We start from the raw sequence: 10,803 nt of genomic DNA, 5'->3' as shown, positions 1-10,803 counted from the left end.
CCTGTAGAGGTCATACAGGAGGAGTGTACCTGTAGAGAGGTCATACAGGGTGGTAACAGCAGTGTACCTGTAGAGAGGTCATACAGGCTGGTAACAGCAGTGTACCTTAGAGAGGTCACACATTGAACAGCAGTGTACCTGACATTGAGACTGGTCATGATAGGGTGGACAAACCAGCAGTGTACCTGAGATGAGGTCATACAGGGTGGTAACAGCAGTGTACCTGTAGAGAGGTCATACAGGGTGGTAACAGCAGTGTACCTGTAGAGGTCATACAGGGTGGTAACAGCGCACCTGTAGAGAGGTCATACAGGGTGGTAACAGCAGGTACCTGTAGAGGTCATACAGGCTGGTAACAGCAGTGTTCAGAGAGTGATGAGGTGGTAAAGCAGGTGTGGTACCTGTAGAGAGGTCACACAGGGTGGTAGCAGCAGTGTACCTGTAGAGAGGTCACACAGGGTGGTAACAGCAGTGTGTGTACCTTTAGAGAGGTTGACCGGGCTGGTAACAGCAGTGTACCAGAGAGGTCATACAGGGTGGTAACAGATGTATTTAGAGAGGTCATACAGGGTGGTAACAGCCAGTGTACCTGTAGAGGTCATACAGGGTATACACAGCAGTACCTGTAGAGATGTTGTCCTGACTCAGGGTGGTAACAGCAGTGTACCAGAGAGGTCACACAGGGTGGTACACACCAAGAGTGTACCTTTAGAGAGGTCACACAGGGTGGTAACAGCTCTATACCACCAGAGAGGTATTTACAGGGTGGTAACAGCAGTGTACCTGTAACAGGTACAGGGTGGTAACAACAGTGACCTGTAGAGAGGTCATACAGGGTGGTAACAGCAGTGTACCTGTAGAGAGGTCATACAGGGTGGTAACAGCAGTGTACCTGTAGAGAGGTCATACAGGGAGGTAACAGCAGTGTACCTGTAGAGAGGTCATACAGGGTGGTAACAGCAGTGTACCTGTAGAGAGGTCATACAGGGTGGTAACAGCAGTGTACCTGTAGAGAGGTCATACAGGGAGGTAACAGCAGTGTACCTGTAGAGAGGTCATACAGGGTGGTAACAGCAGTGTACCTGTAGAGAGGTCACACAGGGTGGTAACAGCAGTGTACCTGTAGAGAGGTCATACAGGGAGGTAACAGCAGTGTACCTGTAGAGAGGTCACACAGGGTGGTAACAGCAGTGTACCTGTAGAGAGGTCACACAGGGTGGTAACAGCAGTGTACCTGTAGAGAGGTCATACAGGGTGGTAACAGCAGTGTACCTGTAGAGAGGTCATACAGGCTGGTAACAGCAGTGTACCTGTAGAGAGGTCATACAGGGTGGTAACAGCAGTGTACCTGTAGAGAGGTCATACAGGGTGGTAACAGCAGTGATGAACTGGCAGCAGAATGGAGGACAGGAACAGCTGAGGTTGTTGAGGGTTGGAACCATGGAACCAGGAAGTAGGGAACAATAGTCATCCACCAACACTCTGGCTAGTCTTCTACAGTAGACAGGATGGGACCGCTGGAACACACACACACACACACACACACACACACACACACACACACACACACACACTCTGGTTAGTCTTCTACAGTAGACAGGATGAGACCTCTGGAACACACACACACACACACACACTCTGGTTAGTCTTCTACAGTAGACAGGATGGGACCGCTGGAACACACACACACACACACTCTGGTTAGTCTTCTACAGTAGACAGGATGAGACCTCTGGAACACACACACACACACACACACACACACACTCTGGTTAGTCTTCTACAGTAGACAGGATGGGACCGCTGGAACACACACACACACACACACTGACTAGTCTTCTACAGTAGACAGGATGAGACCTCTGGAACACACACACACACACACACACTCTGGCTAGTCTTCTACAGTAGACAGGATGGGACCGCTGGAACACACACACACACACACTCTGGCTAGTCTTCTACAGTAGACAGGATGGGACCGCTAGAACACACACACACACACTCTGGTTAGTCTTCTACAGTAGACAGGATGGGACCGCTAGAACACACACACACACACTCTGGTTAGTCTTCTACAGTAGACAGGATGGGACCGCTGGAACACACACACACACACACTCTGGTTAGTCTTCTAACCTATATCACTACATAGACCTGTCCTGTCCTCGGTAAGTGAAGGTGTGTGTTATTGATAACATAGACCTGTCCTGTCCTCGGTAAGTGAAGGTGTGTGTTATTGATAACATAGACCTGTCCTGTCCACGGTAAGTGAAGTGTGTGTGTTACCTGTCCTGTCCACGGTAAGTGAAGGTGTGTGTTATGGTAACCTAAAGACTCCATAGACCTGTCCTGTCCTCGGTAAGTGAAGGTGTGTGTTATTGATAACATAGACCTGTCCTGTCCTCGGTAAGTGAAGGTGTGTGTTATTGATAACATAGACCTGTCCTGTCCTCGGTAAGTGAAGGTGTGTGTTATTGATAACCTATATCACTACATAGACCTGTCCTGTCCACGGTAAGTGAAGGTGTGTGTTATTGATAACATAGACCTGTCCTGTCCTCGGTAAGTGAAGGTGTGTGTTATTGATAACATAGACCTGTCCTGTCCTCGGTAAGTGAAGGTGTGTGTTATTGATAACATAGACCTGTCCTGTCCTCGGTAAGTGAAGGTGTGTGTTATTGTGTTCTAACCTGTAACCAGGTAGCAGCACACTCCAGGATGGGGACCCTGCCCACAGCGATCGCCATGGAGACTAGCTTGCCTAGCAACGCCATGCGGCTCTCGTCAGCCTGGTTACCTTGGCGACAGAAGGAAAAGTAAAACACAGATTATACAACTTGAACACAAACACACTGAAGACGACACACACACACACACACACACACACACACACACACACAGTGAAATGCTGACTGACCAGCCCTTAACCAACAGGTGTAGACCTCACAGTGAAACGCACAGATGAGTGAAGATGAGTTAGGGTCAGGGTTAAAGATCACCTTGTAGAGTGAACAGAGTAGATGAGTTAGGGTCAGGGTTAAAGATCACCTTGTAGAGTGAACAGAGAAGATGAGTTAGGGTCAGGGTTAAAGGTCACCTTGTAGAGTGAACAGAGTAGATGAGTTAGGGTCAGGGTTAAAGGTCACCTTGTAGAGTGAACAGAGAAGATGAGTTAGGGTCAGGGTTAAAGGTCACCTTGTAGAGTGAACAGGGCAGAGTAGATGAGTTAGGGTCAGGGTTAAAGATCACCGTGTAGAGTGAACAGAGAAGATGAGTTAGGGTCAGGGTTAAAGGTCACCTTGTAGAGTGAACAGAGAAGATGAGTTAGGGTCAGGGTTAAAGATCACCTTGTAGAGTGAACAGGGCAGAGAAGATGAGTTAGGGTCAGGGTTAAAGGTCACCTTGTAGAGTGAACAGGACAGAGAAGATGAGTTAGGGTCAGGGTTAAAGATCACCTTGTAGAGTGAACAGGGCAGAGAAGATGAGTTAGGGTCAGGGTTAAAGATCACCTTGTAGAGTGAACAGGGCAGAGTAGATGAGTTAGGGTCAGGGTTAAAGGTCACCTTGTAGAGTGAACAGGGCAGAGAAGATGAGTTAGGGTCAGGGTTAAAGATCACCTTGTAGAGTGAACAGAGAAGATGAGTTAGGGTCAGGGTTAAAGGTCACCTTGTAGAGTGAACAGGGCAGAGTAGATGAGTTAGGGTCAGGGTTAAAGGTCACCTTGTAGAGTGAACAGAGAAGATGAGTTAGGGTCAGGGTTAAAGATCACCTTGTAGAGTGAACAGAGAAGATGAGTTAGGGTCAGGGTTAAAGATCACCTTGTAGAGTGAACAGAGAAGATGAGTTAGGGTCAGGGTTAAAGATCACCTTGTAGAGTGAACAGAGAAGATGAGTTAGGGTCAGGGTTAAAGATCACCTTGTAGAGTGAACAGGGCAGAGTAGATGAGTTAGGGTCAGGGTTAAAGGTCACCTTGTAGAGTGAACAGGGCAGAGAAGATGAGTTAGGGTCAGGGTTAAAGATCACCTTGTAGAGTGAACAGGGCAGATGAGTTAGGGTCAGGGTTAAAGATCACCTTGTAGAGTGAACAGAGTAGATGAGTTAGGGTCAGGGTTAAAGATCACCTTGTAGAGTGAACAGAGAAGATGAGTTAGGGTCAGGGTTAAAGGTCACCTTGTAGAGTGAACAGAGAAGATGAGTTAGGGTCAGGGTTAAAGATCACCTTGTAGAGTGAACAGAGAAGATGAGTTAGGGTCAGGGTTAAAGATCACCTTGTAGAGTGAACCGAGAAGATGAGTTAGGGTCAGGGTTAAAGGTCACCTTGTAGAGTGAACAGAGAAGATGAGTTAGGGTCAGGGTTAAAGATCACCTTGTAGAGTGAACAGGGCAGAGAAGATGAGTTAGGGTCAGGGTTAAAGGTCACCTTGTAGAGTGAACAGAGAAGATGAGTTAGGGTCAGGGTTAAAGGTCACCTTGTAGAGTGAACAGAAGATGAGTTAGGGTCAGGGTTAAAGGTCACCTTGTAGAGTGAACAGAGAAGATGAGTTAGGGTCAGGGTTAAAGATCACCTTGTAGAGTGAACAGAGAAGATGAGTTAGGGTCAGGGTCAAAGGTCACCTTGTAGAGTGAACAGAGAAGATGAGTTAGGGTCAGGGTTAAAGGTCACCTTGTAGAGTGAACAGAGAAGATGAGTTAGGGTCAGGGTTAAAGATCACCTTGTAGAGTGAACAGGGCAGAGTAGATGAGTTAGGGTCAGGGTTAAAGATCACCTTGTAGAGTGAACAGAGAAGATGAGTTAGGGTCAGGGTTAAAGATCACCTTGTAGAGTGAACAGAGAAGATGAGTTAGGGTCAGGGTTAAAGATCACCTTGTAGAGTGAACAGGGCAGAGTAGATGAGTTAGGGTCAGGGTTAAAGGTCACCTTGTAGAGTGAACAGGGCAGAGAAGATGAGTTAGGGTCAGGGTTAAAGATCACCTTGTAGAGTGAACAGGGCAGATGAGTTAGGGTCAGGGTTAAAGATCACCTTGTAGAGTGAACAGAGTAGATGAGTTAGGGTCAGGGTTAAAGATCACCTTGTAGAGTGAACAGAGAAGATGAGTTAGGGTCAGGGTTAAAGGTCACCTTGTAGAGTGAACAGAGAAGATGAGTTAGGGTCAGGGTTAAAGATCACCTTGTAGAGTGAACAGAGAAGATGAGTTAGGGTCAGGGTTAAAGATCACCTTGTAGAGTGAACCGAGAAGATGAGTTAGGGTCAGGGTTAAAGGTCACCTTGTAGAGTGAACAGAGAAGATGAGTTAGGGTCAGGGTTAAAGATCACCTTGTAGAGTGAACAGGGCAGAGAAGATGAGTTAGGGTCAGGGTTAAAGGTCACCTTGTAGAGTGAACAGAGAAGATGAGTTAGGGTCAGGGTTAAAGGTCACCTTGTAGAGTGAACAGAGAAGATGAGTTAGGGTCAGGGTTAAAGGTCACCTTGTAGAGTGAACAGAGAAGATGAGTTAGGGTCAGGGTTAAAGATCACCTTGTAGAGTGAACAGAGAAGATGAGTTAGGGTCAGGGTCAAAGGTCACCTTGTAGAGTGAACAGAGAAGATGAGTTAGGGTCAGGGTTAAAGGTCACCTTGTAGAGTGAACAGAAGATGAGTTAGGGTCAGGGTTAAAGATCACCTTGTAGAGTGAACAGGGCAGAGTAGATGAGTTAGGGTCAGGGTTAAAGATCACCTTGTAGAGTGAACAGGGCAGAGTAGATGAGTTAGGGTCAGGGTTAAAGGTCACCTTGTAGAGTGAACAGAGAAGATGAGTTAGGGTCAGGGTTAAAGATCACCTTGTAGAGTGAACAGGGCAGAGTAGATGAGTTAGGGTCAGGGTTAAAGATCACCTTGTAGAGTGAACAGAGAAGATGAGTTAGGGTCAGGGTTAAAGGTCACCTTGTAGAGTGAACAGGGCAGAGAAGATGAGTTAGGGTCAGGGTTAAAGATCACCTTGTAGAGTGAACAGAGAAGATGAGTTAGGGTCAGGGTTAAAGGTCACCTTGTAGAGTGAACAGGGCAGAGTAGATGAGTTAGGGTCAGGGTTAAAGGTCACCTTGTAGAGTGAACAGGGCAGAGTAGATGAGTTAGGGTCAGGGTTAAAGATCACCTTGTAGAGTGAACAGAGAAGATGAGTTAGGGTCAGGGTCAAAGATCACCTTGTAGAGTGAACAGGGCAGAGAAGATGAGTTAGGGTCAGGGTTAAAGGTCACCTTGTAGAGTGAACAGGGCAGAGTAGATGAGTTAGGGTCAGGGTTAAAGATCACCTTGTAGAGTGAACAGAGAAGATGAGTTAGGGTCAGGGTTAAAGGTCACCTTGTAGAGTGAACAGGGCAGAGAAGATGAGTTAGGGTCAGGGTCAAAGATCACCTTGTAGAGTGAACAGGGCAGAGAAGATGAGTTAGGGTCAGGGTTAAAGATCACCTTGTAGAGTGAACAGAGAAGATGAGTTAGGGTCAGGGTCAAAGATCACCTTGTAGAGTGAACAGGGCAGAGAAGATGAGTTAGGGTCAGGGTTAAAGGTCACCTTGTAGAGTGAACAGGGCAGAGAAGATGAGTTAGGGTCAGGGTTAAAAGGTCACCTTGTAGAGTGAACAGGGCAGAGAAGATGAGTTAGGGTCAGGGTTAAAGATCACCTTGTAGAGTGACAGAGAAGATGAGTTAGGGTCAGGGTTAAAGATCACCTTGTAGAGTGAACAGAGAAGATGAGTTAGGGTCAGGGTTAAAGATCACCTTGTAGAGTGAACAGAGAAGATGAGTTAGGGTCAGGGTTAAAGATCACCTTGTAGAGTGAACAGAGAAGATGAGTTAGGGTCAGGGTTAAAGGTCACCTTGTAGAGTGAACAGAGAAGATGAGTTAGGGTCAGGGTTAAAGATCACCTTGTAGAGTGAACAGGGCAGAGTAGATGAGTTAGGGTCAGGGTTAAAGATCACCTTGTAGAGTGAACAGGGCAGAGTAGATGAGTTAGGGTCAGGGTTAAAGGTCACCTTGTAGAGTGAACAGAGAAGATGAGTTAGGGTCAGGGTTAAAGATCACCTTGTAGAGTGAACAGGGCAGAGTAGATGATTTAGGGTCAGGGTTAAAGATCACCTTGTAGAGTGAACAGAGTAGATGAGTTAGGGTCAGGGTTAAAGATCACCTTGTAGAGTGAACAGAGAAGATGAGTTAGGGTCAGGGTTAAAGGTCACCTTGTAGAGTGAACAGAGTAGATGAGTTAGGGTCAGGGTTAAAGGTCACCTTGTAGAGTGAACAGAGAAGATGAGTTAGGGTCAGGGTTAAAGGTCACCTTGTAGAGTGAACAGGGCAGAGTAGATGAGTTAGGGTCAGGGTTAAAGATCACCGTGTAGAGTGAACAGAGAAGATGAGTTAGGGTCAGGGTTAAAGGTCACCTTGTAGAGTGAACAGAGAAGATGAGTTAGGGTCAGGGTTAAAGATCACCTTGTAGAGTGAACAGGGCAGAGAAGATGAGTTAGGGTCAGGGTTAAAGGTCACCTTGTAGAGTGAACAGGACAGAGAAGATGAGTTAGGGTCAGGGTTAAAGATCACCTTGTAGAGTGAACAGGGCAGAGAAGATGAGTTAGGGTCAGGGTTAAAGATCACCTTGTAGAGTGAACAGGGCAGAGTAGATGAGTTAGGGTCAGGGTTAAAGGTCACCTTGTAGAGTGAACAGGGCAGAGAAGATGAGTTAGGGTCAGGGTTAAAGATCACCTTGTAGAGTGAACAGAGAAGATGAGTTAGGGTCAGGGTTAAAGGTCACCTTGTAGAGTGAACAGGGCAGAGTAGATGAGTTAGGGTCAGGGTTAAAGGTCACCTTGTAGAGTGAACAGAGAAGATGAGTTAGGGTCAGGGTTAAAGATCACCTTGTAGAGTGAACAGAGAAGATGAGTTAGGGTCAGGGTTAAAGATCACCTTGTAGAGTGAACAGAGAAGATGAGTTAGGGTCAGGGTTAAAGATCACCTTGTAGAGTGAACAGAGAAGATGAGTTAGGGTCAGGGTTAAAGATCACCTTGTAGAGTGAACAGGGCAGAGTAGATGAGTTAGGGTCAGGGTTAAAGGTCACCTTGTAGAGTGAACAGGGCAGAGAAGATGAGTTAGGGTCAGGGTTAAAGATCACCTTGTAGAGTGAACAGGGCAGATGAGTTAGGGTCAGGGTTAAAGATCACCTTGTAGAGTGAACAGAGTAGATGAGTTAGGGTCAGGGTTAAAGATCACCTTGTAGAGTGAACAGAGAAGATGAGTTAGGGTCAGGGTTAAATGTCACCTTGTAGAGTGAACAGAGAAGATGAGTTAGGGTCAGGGTTAAAGATCACCTTGTAGAGTGAACAGAGAAGATGAGTTAGGGTCAGGGTTAAAGATCACCTTGTAGAGTGAACCGAGAAGATGAGTTAGGGTCAGGGTTAAAGGTCACCTTGTAGAGTGAACAGAGAAGATGAGTTAGGGTCAGGGTTAAAGATCACCTTGTAGAGTGAACAGGGCAGAGAAGATGAGTTAGGGTCAGGGTTAAAGGTCACCTTGTAGAGTGAACAGAGAAGATGAGTTAGGGTCAGGGTTAAAGGTCACCTTGTAGAGTGAACAGAGAAGATGAGTTAGGGTCAGGGTTAAAGGTCACCTTGTAGAGTGAACAGAGAAGATGAGTTAGGGTCAGGGTTAAAGATCACCTTGTAGAGTGAACAGAGAAGATGAGTTAGGGTCAGGGTCAAAGGTCACCTTGTAGAGTGAACAGAGAAGATGAGTTAGGGTCAGGGTTAAAGGTCACCTTGTAGAGTGAACAGAGAAGATGAGTTAGGGTCAGGGTTAAAGATCACCTTGTAGAGTGAACAGGGCAGAGTAGATGAGTTAGGGTCAGGGTTAAAGATCACCTTGTAGAGTGAACAGAGAAGATGAGTTAGGGTCAGGGTTAAAGATCACCTTGTAGAGTGAACAGAGAAGATGAGTTAGGGTCAGGGTTAAAGATCACCTTGTAGAGTGAACAGGGCAGAGTAGATGAGTTAGGGTCAGGGTTAAAGGTCACCTTGTAGAGTGAACAGGGCAGAGAAGATGAGTTAGGGTCAGGGTTAAAGATCACCTTGTAGAGTGAACAGGGCAGATGAGTTAGGGTCAGGGTTAAAGATCACCTTGTAGAGTGAACAGAGTAGATGAGTTAGGGTCAGGGTTAAAGATCACCTTGTAGAGTGAACAGAGAAGATGAGTTAGGGTCAGGGTTAAAGGTCACCTTGTAGAGTGAACAGAGAAGATGAGTTAGGGTCAGGGTTAAAGATCACCTTGTAGAGTGAACAGAGAAGATGAGTTAGGGTCAGGGTTAAAGATCACCTTGTAGAGTGAACCGAGAAGATGAGTTAGGGTCAGGGTTAAAGGTCACCTTGTAGAGTGAACAGAGAAGATGAGTTAGGGTCAGGGTTAAAGATCACCTTGTAGAGTGAACAGGGCAGAGAAGATGAGTTAGGGTCAGGGTTAAAGGTCACCTTGTAGAGTGAACAGAGAAGATGAGTTAGGGTCAGGGTTAAAGGTCACCTTGTAGAGTGAACAGAGAAGATGAGTTAGGGTCAGGGTTAAAGGTCACCTTGTAGAGTGAACAGAGAAGATGAGTTAGGGTCAGGGTTAAAGATCACCTTGTAGAGTGAACAGAGAAGATGAGTTAGGGTCAGGGTCAAAGGTCACCTTGTAGAGTGAACAGAGAAGATGAGTTAGGGTCAGGGTTAAAGGTCACCTTGTAGAGTGAACAGAGAAGATGAGTTAGGGTCAGGGTTAAAGATCACCTTGTAGAGTGAACAGGGCAGAGTAGATGAGTTAGGGTCAGGGTTAAAGATCACCTTGTAGAGTGAACAGGGCAGAGTAGATGAGTTAGGGTCAGGGTTAAAGGTCACCTTGTAGAGTGAACAGAGAAGATGAGTTAGGGTCAGGGTTAAAGATCACCTTGTAGAGTGAACAGGGCAGAGTAGATGAGTTAGGGTCAGGGTTAAAGATCACCTTGTAGAGTGAACAGAGAAGATGAGTTAGGGTCAGGGTTAAAGGTCACCTTGTAGAGTGAACAGGGCAGAGAAGATGAGTTAGGGTCAGGGTTAAAGATCACCTTGTAGAGTGAACAGAAGATGAGTTAGGGTCAGGGTTAAAGGTCACCTTGTAGAGTGAACAGGGCAGAGTAGATGAGTTAGGGTCAGGGTTAAAGGTCACCTTGTAGAGTGAACAGGGCAGAGTAGATGAGTTAGGGTCAGGGTTAAAGATCACCTTGTAGAGTGAACAGAGAAGATGAGTTAGGGTCAGGGTCAAAGATCACCTTGTAGAGTGAACAGGGCAGAGAAGATGAGTTAGGGTCAGGGTTAAAGGTCACCTTGTAGAGTGAACAGGGCAGAGTAGATGAGTTAGGGTCAGGGTTAAAGATCACCTTGTAGAGTGAACAGAGAAGATGAGTTAGGGTCAGGGTTAAAGGTCACCTTGTAGAGTGAACAGGGCAGAGAAGATGAGTTAGGGTCAGGGTCAAAGATCACCTTGTAGAGTGAACAGGGCAGAGAAGATGAGTTAGGGTCAGGGTTAAAGATCACCTTGTAGAGTGAACAGAGAAGATGAGTTAGGGTCAGGGTCAAAGATCACCTTGTAGAGTGAACAGGGCAGAGAAGATGAGTTAGGGTCAGGGTTAAAGGTCACCTTGTAGAGTGAACAGGGCAGAGAAGATGAGTTAGGGTCAGGGTTAAAGGTCACCTTGTAGAGTGAACAGGGCAGAGAAGATGAGTTAGGGTCAGGGTTAAAGATCACCTTGTAGAGTGAACAGAGAAGATGA

General features: G+C 46.3%; 1 protein-coding gene across 3 annotated transcripts in view; it reads right to left on the bottom strand.

The window, feature by feature from the left end:
• The window catches only part of LOC135561719 (integrator complex subunit 15-like), a 157,485-nt gene that overhangs the window by 130,099 nt on the left and 16,583 nt on the right, over positions 1-10,803 (bottom strand). For all 3 annotated transcript variants that reach the window (XM_065003454.1, XM_065003456.1, XM_065003455.1), the window contains 2 exons: positions 2,694-2,800; positions 1,349-1,517 (listed from right to left, as the gene is read on the bottom strand). In XM_065003454.1, the coding sequence (XP_064859526.1) occupies positions 1,349-1,517; positions 2,694-2,800 (276 nt within the window). The remainder of the gene's footprint in view (positions 1-1,348; positions 1,518-2,693; positions 2,801-10,803) is intronic.

The sequence above is a fragment of the Oncorhynchus nerka genome, linkage group LG18 (assembly GCF_034236695.1).
Source record: "Oncorhynchus nerka isolate Pitt River linkage group LG18, Oner_Uvic_2.0, whole genome shotgun sequence".
Lineage (NCBI taxonomy): Eukaryota > Metazoa > Chordata > Actinopteri > Salmoniformes > Salmonidae > Oncorhynchus > Oncorhynchus nerka.
Note: the sequence above shows the minus strand (reverse complement) of the source record. Positions and strands in the feature narration are given on the sequence as shown.